Below are 20,303 nucleotides of genomic sequence, written 5' to 3'. Positions count from 1 at the left end.
AACAGCAGCATGTCCACCCATCCTAATTGGGCGGATGAACAAACAGACAATTATCCGACAGCCCTAACTTCATCGGGGCATTGGAGTGGTCTAACCCTTGGTGTAATCTCTGCCCGCATATCAATCGGGTGGGTGGATCATCATCTTGGCCGTAAGGATACTCTGTTGCTCACTACTGAGAAGGAGTATTCTTACCTCCAGGATATAAATTGGGCCGTAAATGCCGGTTCAAAATTGGACATTTTATTATACTTTCCAAACACAATAATTAAACTTGTAAATGTTTTTATTTACAATGCAATCACTGCATGAATGTTTTAAACGGACAATAACAAGATAAAATAATGCACTTAGAAATGTCTCTATTTACAATGCAATAAATTCTGGACTTTAATGGGTTAGCAGTTGGAAGAGTATGATATCTCACCCGATTTCTAATCGATCATCATACAATAGGCCCGACCGTCTGCTTAATTTTTTTGTTTTTTACATCATGCATATTTAAAAAATGATGTATACACACTGCACAACAATCATGCACCACTTATAACTGATAGTTATTTTCTTGTCAACATTAAACAATGTAACAAAATATAAGCGCATGTGTATAAAACATCATCATGAAGAAACTACTGCAGTGACATTAGTCCATACGCTTGCAAAATGAAAGTTGTTACTTTAGAGGTAGCATAGATAGCCCCAAAGGAGAATGGCATAGCCACACTGCGTGTTAGCCTCTGCGAAGTGACCTGGGTCAGGTCTGGAACACATCTCCTTATCAGCTCATAGAAAGCAGCCTACCCACTGTCAATGTTGGAATGACTATTGTTGGAAATGTGCCTTGGAATATTGACAGTCTAGTCCCTTTCACCATTGTCTCATCAGAATAAATTCAGAGTCTGAAAGCAGGAGATGCTGCAGTAGAAGAACAGTAAATTAGTCCTGCAAGCACCCGGCATCAAGCGCAACAGTTGACATACTTCTTTTATTGTGAAGCACACCATCGCTTTAATGTGGGATGGCGAGCAACTTCATTTCTGGAACATTTTATAACTGCATGGACCCCCTGAGTCTTGGTAAGAGGGATAGAAGGGCAAACGTCCAGGAAAAGTCAATTTATTCTGCCTTCTTTTCCTTCACCAGTGCCTGGTCCTTCACTTTGTGCTTGTAGGTGTTGTACTGCGAATCTGTTGAAAAGAGTCTGTCCCACCACGTAAAGGTTGAACCATAGTTTCCCACGAAGTTCATATGATGGAAGTCATGGAAACGAGAACCAGCGTAGAAGGGCAGCAGATGAAGTGGGTTGAGCGGAACGTCATAGCCACTGCAAGAGAATGAGATTTTGTAAAATACTTGTATTATAGGCTGAAAAGCCACCAAATAACTTCAGTTTATACGTGCTCAATAGAGGCCGGCACTCATTCAAAACAATGTTACAATCCAATTTTCATCAAACACAACGTGCATTCTTATATATTTGTTGCTGATTACAAATAGTATTGCAGCCTATGTCAATAGGTTGTTTTATTTTAATTTACTGGTCAAGTTCAATAGATGTAATCAGTGTTCAGATCAAATTTCTTGTGAACTCCAACATTTCCCCTTAAATCTGTCACCAGCATCCTGAACAATGGAATTCTGCACTAAGAGTGATATCTCTCCACTTCAACAAATCATGACAGGATTACTGTAAAGGTGAGGGGGAATGGGTCACTCAAGATTCCTTTCATCAAGCTTCTTAATATACAACTAGACTTGTGTATGCATTAGTCCTTAGAAATCTCAAATTATGGCAACATTCGCACTTCTGTTCACGTATTACTCAAGGTATCAAACTGACAAACGAATTACTTTCCTGTTGTGCTGATTCACAATCGGGACTTCTCTTCAGAGTGACAGTCAGTGAGTGCCCAAGCAGTGCTGCATGGCTATCTTGTTAGGTGTCGCCTAGCGACGCAGCAAAGCTGCTCTCTAGCGAGATCTATTGTCGCCGACTTTTTTGCGATGCGGGACAGGATAGGTGCACGCGCTTGAAAGACATCAGCTGTGAACGCGTACGGCGGTGTCCGGACAGCCCATGTGCACGCTCCTATCCCTTCCTGTGTCCTGCTCGCTGGGCCTGCGCGGACAGGAGATGTGCACGCGCGCGCGCGCACGGGCGTCTATTTTGCTCTCGCCAAGTCCTCCGGCAGTGCAGCAGGTCAGCCGCCGATCACAGGTACTGCAGTTCAGTAACGCACTTTCCCTCCCTCCCCCCGTCACCTGTTACGCGCTTTCCATTGCTTTTTTCAGTTTCGAGCTTGCTTTGTTCATTACACTGATTTCAGAACAGATTGTATGTGTACGATGCAGCAGAGACAAAACTAAGAAACTCTCCTTAGAAATATACTGTACGTAAGAGGCGTCTGAGTTAGCGCCTGCGCAGAAGATTAGATTGGAAATGCGGGTATGCTGCAGAGACCAGTGTCTCGCCTCTGAGAATGAGAGATGTGAGTTCGCTCTTAACACCAACGTCTTTCCACCGTGCATGAGCGATTCCTGTTGAGCTAAATCTGATTTTCTACAAAGATCAGAGTCCGATACCAAAAAATGATTCACTCTAAAGATCGTTAAATGCAAAGTCATGGTACCTTAAAAAAAAATTCTGCTGCTGGAGCCGTGGCATGGGGGCTGTGCGCATGGCTGTGACCGGTACAACGAACTGCAATGCAAGGTCTTGCCTGATGCTGCTACTGCTCTGTGCCCGGCACATAGGCATTGGAGCTGGCTGCTGCCTTCCACAGCTACCGGTAAGTGCGGGACATCCTGACAACGATCAGAGCATGAATATTCATCGATGGGTTTTAATCATTAAAGACACTGCTGCGTGTTTCTGATCATGCTATATTATCTTGGAATAAAAAGAGTAGGTAATTGAGTATTGAAAGCCAGAACCAATAGCAACCAGCTGCTTTGACCGTTAGCAGTTGATGTAACTGGGAACCTTCAAAATCTGAACAATCAGCTTTGCTGCTACAAAGTATGTATTTACGACCAATTGCTGGTGTGCTATCCATGTGCATGTAGAAATCTATGTAGGCGATAACACTGAAGGCAAGCAAGAACAAGCATTTGCAATGCAATAGGTCTCACATTTTCTAAACTTTGACCTACTGGCATTGTAAATGACAATACTTTTTATTTATGTGCACTTTGCACTTATAGTTGTTGCTAGCAGGTTTTCAAAACACAAATAAAAGGCATTGTCAATACTAATAGTTCAAAATCTCGCAAATGCGAGACCTATTGCATTGCAAATGCTTGTTATTTTAGCCAAAATGAGCATTCTCATAAAATTTATTTTAGCATTCTAATTTAGGGTACTCAAATGCAACACTTACTTCATATTCGGATAATTGTCTCCAGCAACATTTACTGAAGTAAATTGTCTACTAACAAGCACAGATAGGCAATATGGCGACAAAGGGAATATCTCCGGTTAGATTATGGAATAGGAAACCCACGTTTTACCACACTGAGTCAATTATTTTAAATATGTGTTCAATTTGCTAATGTGCATAGTTCATAAGAATAGGAATATTTAGAACAGAATTTCCTAAAATATCAGTATACCAGCAGTTAGGTGCACTGTGTATCTATACATTCATTTAGTTAGTAATAAGCATTTAATATAAGATATCTTTTCAGTTCTGGTCTCGAGACAGCTTTAGCTGATTTCCAGCCTCATGCAATGAAAAAAAACTAAATAAAAATACATACATATGCATAGAGGTTTTGGGTCAGCACTCATCCATTGACCTGAATAATGACATTCACGTTTTGCTTCCACCTTTCACAGCATACAGCATGGGCCAATGGGTCTGCCCACTTAAGGCACTGGTTCCCCTGCACTGCGAGTGATGGGCCGTTATTTTTAGGTTTGGAATTAGCCAAAACCTTTTGATCCTACTAAAATTAAATGTATAATGTACTTAAAAGGCTTTTTAACAAGCCCTTTTCATCTGTGGGTTTGTTACAGTGTCATTCACATTTTGCTTCCGCCCACTACAGCATACACCATGGAGAAATGGATCAGTCTCTTCAGTCACTGGCTAACTTCACTTTGAGGAGTGTCATTTTGCCCTTTCACTAGGAGAACCTCCACACAAACGATATTTACCTTTGGTATCAAGGACTAATATGGCAATGAAAGCTTTTTACCCCCAAAACATTTTTGCATTTAGGAAGTGTTTTTTTTCTTTTACGTGGAAGAGTGACCTGCATCTTTCCCGAAATAAAGTTTTGCAAAAACTATGGCAAAACAAAACGAGCACTGATAAAGACTAAAGGCTGGCAGCCAACGCCAGACCCACTGGTTTTGCAAATGCATGTTTTTCTTTCCATTCTTTATCCTTATGTTCTTTTTGTCATTCTTGTGTGTTTCAACTATGCCTTCAGGTTACAAAAAATTAAAGCGAACAGCATCTTTTCTTAATATCAATAAGAATCATATTTTGCTTTTAAGTGCATTAGTATTCAAAAGGGTTTCTATATCACTTCTGAGTACATCTGCCAACTGGGAAGCACCTGAACCTTTCTTTTGAAATCAAACGCAATGATGAATTTATTTTTAACTTTACATATTTTATTGCAAGAATATTGCTGACGTGTTTAGGTGGTGGCATATTTTGTTTCTTCTGTTTGTTTTTGTGGAATATGCTTGTTTGGGAACATTTTCAGAAGTTCCAGGGCAATCAGGGGTTACTTGGCTCAAATGCTAACACTCAGAAACTTTCACCACTGGTGTCCTGGGGCTTAATCTTACTGTTAAACTCCAAGCGGACAACCGAATATACTCTTTTAGCATTTGCGCCTCAGAGTAGTGGAGTGGAGCAGTCCAAGAGTTACTTAGTGACGTGGCGTGGCATAAAAGACAGAGCATGCAATACAAAATCAAATATCAAAAAATAAATAACTGTCCAGTCAGTACTTTTATTTGGAAAAGATAAGCACTTTAATATTAACATAGCAATTACTGTAAATAATCATCCAAGGACATTGTAAATATACCGCTTCTAACTCAATAATTACGGCAATCTGCATGCCAGTCTCAAGTATTCCCTAGGGACATCTTTTGTGAGGTAATACACATTGGCTTTTGGCCCTTTGAAGGAAATATCAGGAGAGTGGTCTGTGGGGAAGCTCAAGTGGTTCGGTTCCCCCTTCTGGCTCAAGAGCCATTGTTTCCAGTCCCTAAAAATGTTGGTTATTCCCACCCACCACCTCTTCAGGATTATAATGACACCATACCTTTCGGTTCTTGGCAGCAGTTTGTGCAAACCGAGTTTACAGTTCGTCATTGGTTATCAGCCTCACTGCTTCAGGTTGCGCGTGTGTTGCACGGCCAACCACGTGGACTCACCTGGTTCTTCTCCCTGGACCAGACTACCTTAGTTGTGGTCATTGGTTGATCGCCAGCCTGTGCTTGGTCAGGGGAACGTACGCAACACTAGTACCAGCAGCGAAGTTTGTGCACTTGCAGTCTGGTGACTCCTACTCCTCAGGTTGTTCCTCAGGTCTGACAACAAACCCTAACCCAAACACACCTAGGAGCCCCGCCCCCCCACACCACCCCCTGGTTGCAATGGTGAGTAGGGCAATGTCTGATGTCCTTGTCTGTGTACTGGGGCAGCCCACTTCTTGGCACAGCTCAGCCTATGCAAATGTCAGCTGCAGTGATAAGCTGATGAGCCCTTCTCATTTCTGGGCACTAGCTTCTAGCAGTGGTGTTGTGCACCAGGACTTCATGGATCTTCAAGAAGGCCACTCAACCTCGGGTGCATCCACACATATCCGCACATAGGTCACCTTGACCCCCAGCAGTTGAGGGTGGGGAAAGATCTCCCTGGCTTACAGCTGCATAGACTGTTCGCCCCCTCCTCAGCTCCCTTAGTCTCATCCGTTTCTAAGCAGTGTCTTCTTTGTGCAAACATGCCTTCAATGCCCCTCCTCAGTGGATTAGGTCCATTCCACAGTAGGGTCCAAAGCAGTTCCTCTTAATGGGTTGTCAAACTTCTCCAGGTTCTGGACCAGAACCTGGAAAGGAGAGTGAAAGTGGACACCCCAAACCTGGGGCACAAAAGAGTTCCTTGGTTGTTACTGGTGTGGGACCCTAGGTCCCAGTAGAGAAATCCTGACACACTTGCTGGAAGTTTCTGGCCCATCTTAATAATTAATCTGCTAACAGCATTAGCAGGTGCTAGCAGGAAGGTGAGATGAAAGTGATAGTCTCCTGTCAAGAGAGACCCTAATCAAAGATACAATAGAAAGGCAGGCAATCCCACTTAAATACCTGTTAACCTGTGGCAGGTAGTATTCCAGTGAACAATGGGCCAGGAAAGGGCAGGAGAACCTCCCTAAGCTTCAAAGAGGACCCCTGTCTCCGATCTTTCATATCTAACATATGACCCAATACAGAGGATCACTGGAACGTCCTGGATGAGCCCTAAAATTCACATCTGCTATCTGGTCTCTCCAACCCTCCATCTTCGGTACCACTGAGATGAAGCAAAAAAAACAGTATGGATTTTAGTGTGGATATGTCTTTGTGTCACACGTGGTCCACACACATCCTCTACATACACAAATAAGTACACACATGTGACATCCATATCCCCTATGGATCGGCAAAGGATATGGTTGCGGGGAACTGGCATAACCTTTTAAACATCTGTGAAATGCCAATAGATGTCTCTCTATAGGGTCAGGTAAAAAGGCCTGCCTTGCTTCTATAATCTTCTTGCTGCCACCAGTGTCAGTCCTCTACAGCTTAGCAACCTGATTGTAGTCATGCTTGGTAAGGAGGGTTTACATGATGAGCCCCTTCAGAGCACAGAACCCTGCCGTGGGTATCGATCAATGTTAATGCCTTCAGCACATACACATGACAGTGTGCAAGGAGGTGGGGGATGCTGAGCCACGCAGGGGGAACTTTTTGTCCCCACTGCCTGCAATAAAAAAAGCAAACAAGTAATAACAGAATCAGCTTGCCAAGGCCAGACCAATTGCCTCCGACAGTGCTTCTTTTCCAAGCGCTCACTGTATAAGCCCATTTTTGCCAACCCGCAATGAGGCCTTAAGAATCCACAGTAAAGCGCATCTTGAAGTTGAGATTGGTGTCGGTGTGAAGTCTGCGAGATTTTGCGCTGTCTGGTAATAGAGATGCAAACTAGGGGCGGCTATTTGCCTCGCGTCATTTTTGCACCCATGTGTGTCCGTTGTCATTGGCAATTAGATGAAAATACATATTTGTGGGGATCAAACTTAAAGTATCCTGGTTTCAGTGTGAGTGAGGAAGTCCTTCAGATGGACACTAGGAGATGTGAACTTCAAGTGCAGCAGTGTTTGAAGAGACATGGCCGGCGCTTGATATGAATAGATGGATACATCTTTTAGCCGACCAGAACAATAGCGATCCTTATTGAAATGGAGGCTTAAATACTGAAATAAACTCTGGCACAAATAAGAGTGAGCGGCATGCTACTGGAAGAGGCCTGCTATGGTTATGGCTGGGCTTGGAGCGAGATGAAGCGTTGTAAAGGAGTGCTCTCCTAAGACCTGAGCCCTGAGGCATCCTGAGGCTATGGTTCTGGCTAGGGACTACGCCTGCCCAAAGGCGAGACCTGAACGGCCGGAGGCAGACAGGAAACAATGGTGAGGATTCACAGTAGATGAACCAGCCAGTATGGACAGCTCCAACAGCCGAGGAAAGGGCTAAGGGTTTGGCCCCATAGCAGAAGAGAGTGGGGGGGTGGAAGAAAGCCGGCTGTGTTCCCAAAGTCTTCATCATCTAGTCTGCCGTCCACCAACTCGACACTATAGGGTTGATATTTAAGATGAGGTGATTACCGGCCAGTACTGCCTCGACCTGGAATCAGGCCAGGTGGCCAGGTTATGTTGGTGACTGGTTGATGGAATAGCACGGGAACAGAACTGGATAAAAGCGGCCATCGCCCACGATTATTAACAGCCAGAAAGGGCATGAAACTGACTCCACAGTTATCTGTGGCACCAGGGAAGGCACAAGACTGACGACTGCCCCAAGGCTTCTATGTTAGTGCAGAGATAGACTGCATTATGACAGAACTAAATTGTGTATACAGGGGGATTATTTTGTTGAGACAGATTATAACAGTGCAAAGGAAACTAACCTGGGGTAGACCAATTGGAAACGGACACGTTTTAAGACACACTATACTGAAGAAAAGATGTGGGGCCGCTATTGATGTACTAGTGAGACAGAATTTAAGAAAGATAAGCGCCAGTCTGAGACAAAGTGAAGGTGCTGGGAACTTCCACTAGTGAAAAAGAATGAAAGATGGGAAAAAATAAAGCAAATAAAGCACAGCAACCGCCCAGGCAAATAATTCCGAATCAATGCCATCAGAAGTGAATAATACGACAACAGCTCTGATAGAAGCAAGGAAGCACAGCACATGACAAATTCCAAACTGGATAATATACTGGAACACTCCACCGGAGCATGAAAACAAACCTGATTTAGAGCGCTTGAAGTGAGCATTACCTTACTCCATGAGTGAATGTGCCCATTACCCTTTAATTGACCAACACTTTCCAAGCTGTTTCTTTTGTTTCTATTACTGAGGTAGGTAATCTACCCATAAATCACTTCTCCTCCCTTAACACTTCCTGTACATTTTTTTGTGATGTTCAGTTTTTCAAGAAGTGTCTTTCTTCTGTTGACCCTATAATAGTGACACTACAGAGTCTTGTTTGCTTGTGATCAATCTCTTCTCGCTGTTTTTTCATTTCTACAGGGAACTCTTTTAGAGGTTCTGGACTCTAGGACTGAGGCGTTAGCCATTCTTAAGGCCTTTTTCTTGTACCCTTATTCTTTTTCACAGAAAGGCAACAGTTGGGTGCGTTTGTGTGTCAGTAACCTTGTTTTAGGATCGTATGTACCTCTCCTTAGGCTCCGGGTCAGTATTGATATGTACAGGAGTTAGGTGATTGTTCTCCCTGGTCTTCACCCAGACAGCATCAATCTAGTCTGTTTGGTTCATTGTCTGGAGTTGGTCAGAGAAGAAGGGACTGCTTAGGTGGAAGTGCATGAGGAGGGTAATTTTCTTAGTTTATAAGAATTGTAAGTAGGTTCCATTTAGCAAAGTATTTCCCTCGACTAGAGGAGTGGCAGTTCTATGGGCTAATTGGGCAGGAGTATCCATCAGGAAAAGTTTTAAGGTTCTCCTCTGGTCCTCTTAGATTAAAAATGTCTACTCCAGGTCACATGTTACCCAGGTTTTTCATGGGCTTTTAGGTATTCAAATGCTGTTAGCATTCATTAACAGCTAAAAAAAAAACGTGTTTTTCCTTACATAGGTAGGTTAATATCTGGTGGTAGCGTGAATGTGAAATTTGCTTTTTGATTTGATGAAACGAATAATAAGATTATTTTATCCTCTGTACAGTTTGATTGTGGTTTCTTGGCTGGTGACGAAGGTTTTTACTTGGGCAGATCTCACAGAGTACGTAGTGTAACGAGGAAGGAAATGAGGAGGTACATTTGTTTTACAGAGGTATATCAGGGGGCCGGGATTAGTTGCCTTCATCAGTCTCTAGTCAAAGGCTTGGTAAGGAACAGGAAGTGTTGAGGGAGAAGAAATGATTTATGGGTACATTCCGTACCTCAGTAATAGAAATAAAGGAAACAGCTTGGAAAGCGGTGAAAAGTCAAAGGTGAACAGGCACATTCACTCATGGACTAAGTAGAGGGACGAGGAAGAAAGAATCAGAGTTAAGATGATTACCAGTAAATAATTTGAGAATTCTACAAGTAGACCACCAGACCCGAAAATAAAATCTCATAGGGTAGAAAACACAAAAGCGATATAGAAGTTGCAGCCAGATACAAGAGGTTACATTTTAAGCACAAAATCTTCTGGAGAGAAAACAGTTCCTTGAATATTAATCCAGGGGTGCAGAAGGATGCCCTAGTAGGAATAGGGAATGTATTGTGGGCCTACCCAAAAAACTGAGGAATAGAATATGGAATCACGTAGTATGGAATCACACCTTTAACAATGGCTAAGGACAGTGGTGTTACCAAAGGGTCGCTCAAATTAATTGTGGTAGTACAGGTTCATATGGTCTCAGCACACCCCCTCTTCGGGGTAGCCCTCGAAGATCAGTAGTGGAGCAACAACCAAATTATAAAGCGAACAACCTCAAACATTAGCAGCAATCAGCTCCCTCAAACTAAACACGAACATGGTGTGCCTATTCCCGACTATACAATTTCAGTACAAAGTCACAGAAACTCTTTCTTAGCAGTCAATTGTAAACTCAGAAACCTGGGTACCCTTTATATGTTGCTTTCCACAGTTATGCTAAAGGGTATGGCTCCAAATGAGACCTTCTTCACAGAAGCTAAGGAGGCATGGGATCTGGCGAACATTAGAGGGTCTGACATGGATTCCCAATTCAAGATCAATTTAAACAGCAGACAAGATTTCCTAATGACTTGACAGAGGAAAAGATAAAAATATAAAAGTAATGGCAACATAAGACGCTATAGCACAACGAGATGAAAGAAGATAGCTGAGAGTCTCTGAATCAGAAACCGTCCCGGATTTATAATTCTCACATTAATCTGGAGATGAACAGCATAGACTGGCTGTAACCACTGCTATGGCGGGTAAGGTGGCCTAGTGGTTGACTCTGAATGGGGAATAAAGACAAGAACTTGAGCTAAAGTGTCCACTGTGTTATATACAGTGTCACAGGAAATTAGATTAAATAAAAGATACTGATAATTTCGGCCGCAAATTGCTCTGGCAGAGAGAAGCTCATCCCATGGCCCAATTCCTAATCTTTGGTACAGGCTAAGGAATGAGCAAATTATTTTGATTTGTTGTCTGGGCGAAAAACTGTTGTGAGATTAAACTGCAGCGGGTAAAATTCAAACGGGAATAGTAATGACATCACTGTGCCAAGAGCATATAAACACGAGTGCAATAGGTAAAGAACTGATGCAGGATTAAACCGAACCTGAAGCATGTCGACCTATTACTACTGAAGAAAGACTTTGTGAGAGGATCACAGATAGCCTCTTTAAGAAGTGATACATGGTGTAAAAAAACAAGGTGTTATACATTTTTTACATGGAACATTTGATGTATAGGCTTAGCAATCAAAAGATATAAAATCTACTTCTGCTTAAAAGGCTTGATCCCAGATTGTCTTCTTGCAGGAAAAGCCTTTGGAGAGGAGGATTTATACAATCTACTCGAGATATTCGAGAGGGGAACTTTCATGTATAGGCCCTGGTGTTCCCTTTATATCTCCTAAACTGACTGCAGACACTGAGGGAATGTTTATGATGGTGGAGGGAGGATAGACAGGAAGGAGGTGCTCCTTGTTAAGACATATGCTCCAAATACTGAACTAATTATCTAGAAAGACTAACTTAACTCATATAAACAAAATTGAAATGCCAATAATATACATCTACCCCAATCTCTGACTTTTAAACCAGGGAATATAGAGCGTGGTGAGCAGGATGAAACGTAATAAATGCATGGAGGTTACGGTTACTACACTCGAGGAAAGAAAATGTTCTTACCATACATATTTATATACCCAAATACACATCAGACAAACTTCTGTTCATAAAACAAATTACAGGCATGATGAAACGAGTACTTAGGTAAAACAATATGGATCATAACCCTTGGGTGTTAACCCTGGTGTGGAGGAAAAACCTTAACAGTCATTCCATATCGGCGCTTGCAGGTATAGGCATTGGAAGATGTAGTATGTAAAAAGAGCATAAAGGATGACATTTCACACTACTTTTCCGATAAAGCAGGAACTACCGGTTTCCACTCAAAAACACTATAGCAGTGGGAAGCTTTTAAAACTGTTATGGGCCACTGGATCAAAATAAGATACAATGCATAAAAAGTGGTCACGGACAGGGCGATACGATTAGAAAAACAACTCAGGGCATTAGAACTACAAGACCATGTTGTCCCACAGAGCCAAGAAGATATATCAAGTAAAAAAAGAACATGCAGCGTTAATAGGGACGCAGATGTGTGGACAGTAAAGAATACCTGCTTGAGTCCATGAGGAATCTGATAAGTAAATCAGACTCTGAGCATGGCTAATAAGACAAAACACAAGGCCCTATGGTGAACCGACGTGAAGGACAGAATGAAACACTCTTCCACTCAAAAGATGGAATTAATAGGGAATTTATGAACTATCATTGGCAGTTTCAGAGCGAGCAAAACTAGTATAGACAAAACTGTGACATAGTGGCGCAGAGTCAAGCCTGAGGGTTATTATTACAGATCAGAGGAAATCAGCTGTTGATTCTATAACCATGACTGAAATGAAGGAAGCCATTGCAGACTTGGCTTGGACAGATGGACTTCCATCTGAGTGCTACACTACATATTCTTATTTGATGTCTACTAGGTTAGAGGCCCAGAATAGGGGAGCACTGTCTGGAACAACTAATCAAGCACTTATTGCACCATTGGGACCATATAGATAAGAAACTTATCACCCTGATATCAATGCTTAATACGGATTACAAAATCCTAAACAAAGGGAAAACACACTGGCTGGTGCACAAAATACAATGATGGTCTGCATCAACTGCAGTGGGTTTATACTTGCAGGGGTGTGTAAGCCAATCACTTAACCTCCAGGACATATTGATTATGGACAATGACTGTAAGTTTTCATGTTTATGTTGTCCTCTGTAAAAGTAGGCATAACCCCCTGCAGCAAACACACTTTGGCTACCAGTGTGCTGTAGCACGATAAGTATATGTAAAAGAGGGCTGTCTGCCACTAACACAAGATCTGCATAAGGTGTTCAAACCTTTTATATATGATGTGTTAATGGAAATGCCTTTATTAGAGCGAGTGCTCCAAGAAAATGCAGTGAGCTAAGCTTGTATTTCTGACAGTACTTCCAATTCAAGAGCGTGTACACAATTTGAAGATACTTATAGTGATCCCAGAATACTCCCTAAATGCACGCAGAAGTATGGAAGCAATATTGGTAATTATTTGCCTAAAAAATAAAAAGGACACAAAAAATATGCAACTTTAAACAATACTTCCCTGTGCCATCATTTAGTAAAATGTGTTACGTGTACTGACAATATTTTTAAAAAACGGTTAATGGAGAATAGGTGTAAAAGCATGGGCAAAATAATCGCCAAGATAAAAACAAATTAGGGGCCAAAGTTTTCATGAAAGTCACTAAAGTGCACTCACAGGTATATTTTCTTGCACTGATGCAGCTTTAAGGCTTTGAGGAATTCACAAGATTGCAGATTAGGCCTGGAAATCAGATGACTAGCACACTTTTGTGATATACACTTTCAATGAGAAAATATACGCATGTTCTTTCGAATATCTGCTGAGCGATTGCAATTTCTCTTTCCCCACCCTGGAAAAAGCTTTTTTCCCTCCTCGCCTGGAGTAAATTTACAATTTATCATCTGAGAAGAGAGTGAAGTAGAGTTGGAAAATAACCTTAAACATGCATATTTATGGGTGAGCAACAACTCATTGGGCATTCCAAACCTAGAACTACTGCTTCACATCTACTTTGAGCTCCTGTAGATTTATGGAAAGATGGCAATATCAGAGCCTTGCTCGAATTCAAACCACCATGGCATAATCAGAGAGGCTACTATCAAAGCTCTGATATAAAGAGAAACCTACCATAACGTATCACCGCACCAAAAGGGACAAGTGGATTTTTTAAAAGGGCAAGTAGATTTCTGAAGCATCTCATCCTAGAGACAAGTAGGTATTTTATAAAATTCCACAACTCTGACCTGGGGCAAATACATAAGCCAATATCTGATGCCTTAATGCTGGGGAGAATACCCTACAACTTGGTCAATGCCTGGTGGTTATTTCCACAGACGTGCAAAAAGTGTTTGATATGGGATTATCAGCTTGTAATCGTAGAGAAAACAGGGTTTTAGGTGCAGGAATGAGAGCCATTACAGTGAGTCAAATCGTTAAACAGAGACCCCACAGCTCCAATATGCATGTGAAGGGCCACTTTGGAAGCTTGGAAAGAAAATAGAGGCAGAAAAATCCCGTGCTTCCACGCGTTTGCCCAGGCCAGGAAGCTACATGCCTGCAAAATGGTGGAAGATCGCAATGCCAGAGGTATATTAATAGGGGAAAATTACGCTGTGTGCAGACAGCGTACTCCCGCACTTGGAAAACATAGCTGCTAGGTTAGAATCATCAAAACAAATACTAAAATAGTGAGGGGGATTTCAAGCCAGGATAAAAGTGGCCTTTCTGATAAGGCCATATGGCCGATGCAATGACAAGCCTCAGTGGAGAAGTGCATGATATGGGAACCTGTTCGATTTCACTGCCTACGAGTACGATACACCGTGGACATAGAGAAGTTATATCCAGTGATATAGAAACGTGCTTGGTTTCTATTTTCCGAAGGGTTGTATTACTAAAATGGGTGGGACTACTTTCCCCTATGTTTCAGCTACTGATTATCTTGTGGCTAACCACATGATTGGGGACTACTTATCGGATCGCTTTCATGTTTAATACTTGCAATATTATGAAGATTCTACAATTCGCCTAAGGGTGTAATCAACCAAATTGGTTTTACATGCCTAGGCGTATATTCGTGAACAAGTCCCAACCTTAGGACCTATATGGGCAACAAATGTCCTCTTATTTCTCTCCTTTTTCCAACTTCTGGGCAGGTTGAGTTAATCATTGTAATTATAAATTGGAGATATGGCGATCTACGAACACTCTCCTCTAATTAGATGCTATGTCTAATTTGGGAAATGTTATTTTTAAATTCCAACTTGGTGTTTCGTTTTTGACTCGAAACCTCTAACAGGATGTTGCTCCGGGATAATAGAGGGACAGGTTTTCACGAAGTACGATTAGATTTTTATACCTCAAGTATCTTAAGAAAGTAGTTTGAGAGAAACTATATCCCTTATTCTTTGAGTAATTGGTTATATACGCCTTGGAACTACAATCATGGCGGATGCTGTATTTTTTCACTCGGAATGAATCACGAGACATACGCCGCCGTCGATGAACGTCCCAGTTCAATTTACGTCCGTTTATAAATATGGAGCGATTATGGGGTTATGATGTGACTTACTACCTTATCATGGGAAACAGATCTTATACTTATGCGGGTAAGTGGGGAGTGACTTTTACAATTCTTAAGATAGTTTGCTGATGCGGGTGGATTTGGCGAGAGACTGCTCTCATACCCGTTCTGTGTACGGAGGTCGGGTGTTAATCATTTTTCCTCTTACTGTCCCGCTAGATGTCGGGACGGGTTGGAGATCATTAACGGGAACCCTATACGTGGGCTTGATTATCCGTCTATGATAACGGTGACTCCATCGTATTAACCACGTCCAGTAAGACTACTTATTTATACTGTTAGACCTGGCACCTTGGCGTGAGTTTCCCTTCCACTTTTTGATGGTGTGCCTCGATTGTTTTGCTGGTGTTGTCCGCTCAGGGCACTGCGCCACGGCTAATCCGTGCCGCAGTGCAAGTGCTCCCTAGGTAAAGTGTACCTGTAATTGATGTCCATGATTGGTTTATTGGATTCACTGTCAGTCCCCAGTAGAGTGCACCAGGGGTGCCAGGGCTTGTGAATGCCAATGCTGCTGGTGGGCTTGCAGCGCTGGTTGCGCCACCCACAGAAAGCGGCCTTGTAAAATGTGTCTAGGGTCTGCCACCGCAGACCCTGTGCGCGGTCCGGGACCGTCGCGCTGACTGCGCAAGTGCCCCCACTTGCCAGTCCCTAAACCTTCCCTTACCTACATATTAGCCACCCCTCTGGTAGGCCCAAGGGCAGGGTGCATTGTAGGCATAAGGTAGGACATGCCCTGATGTGTGTGGCATGTCTTAGTAGTGAATTACAGCCATTTTCGTTCTTCACTATTGAAGGCTACCTGCTCTCCATAGGCCAGAATGGGCTGCTGGGATCACGCCAACGCTGTGACCCCAGTGGACTCATAGAGCATGGTAGAATACCAAGTTTAGTATGCCTGAACTCAGAATAATAAAATACTTCTTGTAGCCAAGTTTATTTTAGTATCCTGGGTTTGTAAATACTTCTTTTAGAAAGTTAGTATTTACTGACCTGACCATCTCAGTCCGCCTCTGCTGTGTGGGTGTGTTCTGCCTAGCAACAGTAAGGAGCAGGGTTGGGGAATCCCCAGAGACAGGTTGGCTGCCAGGTGGTGGGTAGAGAAGTGACACCTGGATGGGTGGGAGGAGTACACCTTGACTCTTGAATAGACCTGTGCTCTGCCACCACAAAGCCGGCGCCGCCCCCTGTGGAGCGGCTGATGTCTCTGCCCTGCTGCTGAAAGGAAAGAGCAGAGTCACCATAACAAAGTGCTCCAGAACTGGACTGAGCCAGGCCCAGGCCCCCTGGCGCTAAAGAACAAAAGAATCATGGTATAAAAGTAGGAGCCTGGCTCCTAAGAAATCAGAATCCTGTTTACCACAAAGAACCTCTGCCCGACTAGAAGGAGAAGAAGACGCTGGAGGAGCTGGCCTGCTGCTTGCCTTGCTGAGAAAGGAGAGGAAGAGACTTACTGAAAAGACTTTGCTACTTTGTGCTTGAACATTCTCCAAGGGCTTGATCTGAGCTTGCCCCCTGAACTGAACCCCAGGACCAGTGGGTTCTCTGTGCTTTTGCTCGTCCTCCAATTCGAGCCGTGTGTGCATCCCGCTGGAAAGAGACTGCGCCCCTCATCGCCCCTCCTAGGGCCGTGACACTCAGAAGCTTGCCTGCCTCAAACCCGTGAGAGCCCCGCTCCGTCCCGAGCCGCTCTCTGTCCCCGGGCCAGGCCGCCTGCATCCCTGTCACCGTCTGCTACTGGAGCGCGCTGACAGCGCTATCACCCCTCCCGCCGGAAACCGTCCGACGACTGTGATCTACGCCGGGTCATCCAGCTGCACTGACCGTGCCCTGCGACCCCGCTTCGCTATCCCCGGACATCTCAGGCCGCGCCGCCCCCGCTGTGGAGACCCTCCGGCACCGCCGTGCTAAAGGGTCGCTGGCCGCGCCTGCCTACTTGCCCACACCTGCTGATTGAGGACCCAAGAACACTTCCCAAGCTGAGAGTCGCACCGACCTGTGCCGACTCTCCACATCACGAAAGAAGTTCCAGTATCAGGCTCGGGGCCCGCAACGCCTTATTTCCCCGTTCGCAGGAGCCGATCTCCGTGAGTACTGGAACCACAAGTAACATTTGCAAGAGACTACAAGGTCTCCATTGGAAGCTACGAACACAGAACATTTGCCTGCTTTACAACCTGGTGGCCTAGCGAAAACGTTATTGGTCTTGTGATAAGTCTGCTGAGATATATATACCTATTTTTACATAAAGAAGCGTATTTTTATATATATCCAAGTCTGGTGTCCGTTTCTGGGGGGATTGATGTATTTACTGTGTGTATGGTTGTAAGTGCTTAACCAACAACGCCTGAGGAATCGCCTTGGCTGCTCACGCCACGCACCTAGAGGGTGAGCAAGGGTCATTCGCGAGGGGTTATCCTGCGCCCTGACGTGGAGGAGAGGGTTCCTGCTTGACACAAGGGCAACCTTGCGCCAACCAGAGATCCCCGACTCTAACATATACTATGTCCTATTTGACATCGAGTACATTTGCATGGACCGTATCCAGCCACCTGTGGTTTTATTTTCTTTTTAAACCTGCCCTCTTGTTTATTTGTAATCTGCTATTACGTTGGTGTAGTGATTGGTCTTTCTCATATAAGTAGTTACGCATTTTTAAGTCTTCAACTAAGAACTAAGATGACTTGATTTGCTTTACGCAAACCTATGCACAGACTGTGACCTTGGTGGGCTAAACACTATACAGCGCTAGTAGCACGGGATTTTCAACCTTATGATTATGTACTTTGAAGTCCCTAATTGAGAATAAGATGACTGGATAGGCTTACCCATACCTACATACAGACCGTGACTTTGGTGGGCCAGCCACCATAAAACGCTATTAGCGCTGGACTTTTAACCTTACGAACTGCTAATTGAGGCACGGCACACATTTGGCCATCTTTGAGTGGAGCTACTTAGGATGCCTCCATTGGGTTTTCTATTTAGATAGCAGTATGACAATTTGCATGAATTATATGCTGTCTTATTTTTTCAAGGTCTCATCGAATGATGGGGAAGCCCCAAGACAAGTTACAGATTTGAATGCCACTGATCGCTGATTTTGAATAAATATAAAACGGTCATATGAGATTTTTATGGTCTACCCGACATCTTGTAGAGGTAGGCCTAAGTGAATATTTCTACATCTTTTTCTATTGGGTATGTCAAACATGATTATTTTATATGGTGACACCACGCTCTTTCATTTCTGTTTATCGTCAGGTCTCTGTACCTACGGACATACAGTAATTTGAATACTTTCTGGTGCACGTTGTTTGAGTCTCCAATCCTGTTGGATTTCAGGATTTTGTGATCTAAACTTTGAGGTATTTTGGACTACTTTTTACTCTCTGTTTGATCAAATTTCTTCAAACATTGTTCAGTCACTGGGATATGGCTTGATATCTTACAGGAACACAGAGATGTGATAAGCAGGTGAACTTCTCTGTGATTAACATCAGTATTTATTCTTTGCTGTTCTTGTTCCTTTGGTTTCTTTCTTTTTTTTTACTTGATTGATGGAATGTTGATCATCTTGGGTGATCGTTAGTTTTTGGACTAACTATTGCTTCCCGTCTGAATTTTATTGGGTACATTTCTGGTCACCCTTTCTACCACTGTAGCACTCTTCTATGGTTTGGTTCCTGCTATGCAGTAATATGATATAGTTCTATCATTGATGAGATGTGGCTATACTGAATGTTCTTTCGTGTTGTCTCTCAAAACCACCACAAATTGTTGTACTTTAATTCACCAACAGCCTTGAAAAAGTCGGTCTACGACGAAACACGTGTCGGCTGTTATCTTATGACAACTACGTGGCTGTTATCTGACGACAACTACGTGTCAACACTGCAAGATATTACCAAGCATTTTAATGCTCTTCTCAATGTGATTGTTTTTGTGTATATTGCACTTTGATAATTAAAAAACACTACTGACTTTCTTTGGTCAGATTTTACTATTGGTGTTGTGCTCTGCCTTCATATTGCTATATAGAAACAACTACATCTACCTGAAGAGCCCCACGCTGCTCAGTTATTGGTAGGTGGTGCTGAATAAGATGCTGGTATTACCTAAGCTGCTTTATTACTTCACCCATCTGCCAGTAATTGTCTAATTAGGGAACTGGACTTACATTCCAATCTAATAAGGAGCCCTGAATGATGTAATATAGCTCTGCGCAAAGTTTGAATGTGCAGAGTGGATGGTGGTCTTGGAATACCAGATTGTAAATTGCACTGTTAGTCAGCCCAGCTTCAGTGATTGTCCAGGTGGTTCGTAGAGGGGAGGACCATTAAGAATTAAATGTTATAACGTTGAGATTGGCAGCAGTGGCAATTTACATTCTAATCTGAGGAAATGAAAATAGGTAAGAAAGCACCAGCTGATACAGATGGCTTGCTACTGTTGGGGTACGCGCTTGAATAAAAGAAAGATGACAGTAACATATGAACCCGATTTACACATTTCCAAGAAAGAACAACATTGCTAAGACAAGGGGGGCTAGGAAGCAGCAAATCTGAAATATTGAGAATGGGAAACACGTTTGACAATAGTTTGCAGGAAACATTTGAGGAACTGAGTTTGAATACAATATTCAGCCAGGACAGTTCATGACCTATGGCCCTATGGTGAGGTCGATACACTTGTCCCCTGACCGTGAAATTACCAAACCATCAATCAATGAAGTGTTGCACAAATACTATTAGAGATAGAAAAAGATTAACAACATTACAACATGAGGCACTGGTGGGAATGCCCAAATGTGAGTTATTAGATCATAGATGTGAATGGAAATTAAATGTAATCTAAGGGCCCTTCGATATGGAATGAATCCTAATAACTCTCTAGCCTTCAAAAGTATCCTTAAATGTGAGATTTAAATTTCTGCAATACAAGTAACTGCATAGGACATAACTGCCTCCACAATGAAGATATAGACTGCACAGAGGTGCACCTAATGTGTGCCCCACATGCAGGATGGAGGACGCAAGCATTAAACAATAGTCTGAAGTTGTCCGATCATTGAAGCACGCTGGGTAGCAATTACAGTTTAAGA

General features: G+C 43.0%; 1 protein-coding gene and 1 long non-coding RNA gene across 6 annotated transcripts in view; one reads left to right on the top strand and one right to left on the bottom strand.

The window, feature by feature from the left end:
- Positions 1–268: 268 nt before the first annotated feature.
- Positions 269–20,303, bottom strand: part of MSMO1 (methylsterol monooxygenase 1) — a 116,566-nt gene continuing 96,531 nt past the window's right edge. For all 4 annotated transcript variants that reach the window (XM_085641787.1, XM_085641788.1, XM_085641785.1 and 1 more), the window contains exon 6: positions 269–1,324. In XM_085641787.1, coding sequence (XP_085497913.1) covers positions 1,117–1,324 — 208 coding nt within the window. In that variant the 3' untranslated portion in view covers positions 269–1,116. The remainder of the gene's footprint in view (positions 1,325–20,303) is intronic.
- Positions 2,081–19,202, top strand: LOC146862578 (uncharacterized). Of its 2 annotated transcripts, none has more exons than XR_014978152.1 (4): positions 2,081–2,218; positions 18,238–18,361; positions 18,464–18,567; positions 19,002–19,202. It is a non-coding gene; the product is annotated as an uncharacterized LOC146862578 (long non-coding RNA). The 2 variants fall into 2 exon arrangements; XR_014978151.1 differs by lacking the exon at positions 2,081–2,218 and adding an exon at positions 2,237–2,789.

This window comes from Triturus cristatus, chromosome 2_2, assembly GCF_964204655.1.
Source record: "Triturus cristatus chromosome 2_2, aTriCri1.1, whole genome shotgun sequence".
NCBI lineage: Eukaryota > Metazoa > Chordata > Amphibia > Caudata > Salamandridae > Triturus > Triturus cristatus.
Note: the sequence above shows the minus strand (reverse complement) of the source record. Positions and strands in the feature narration are given on the sequence as shown.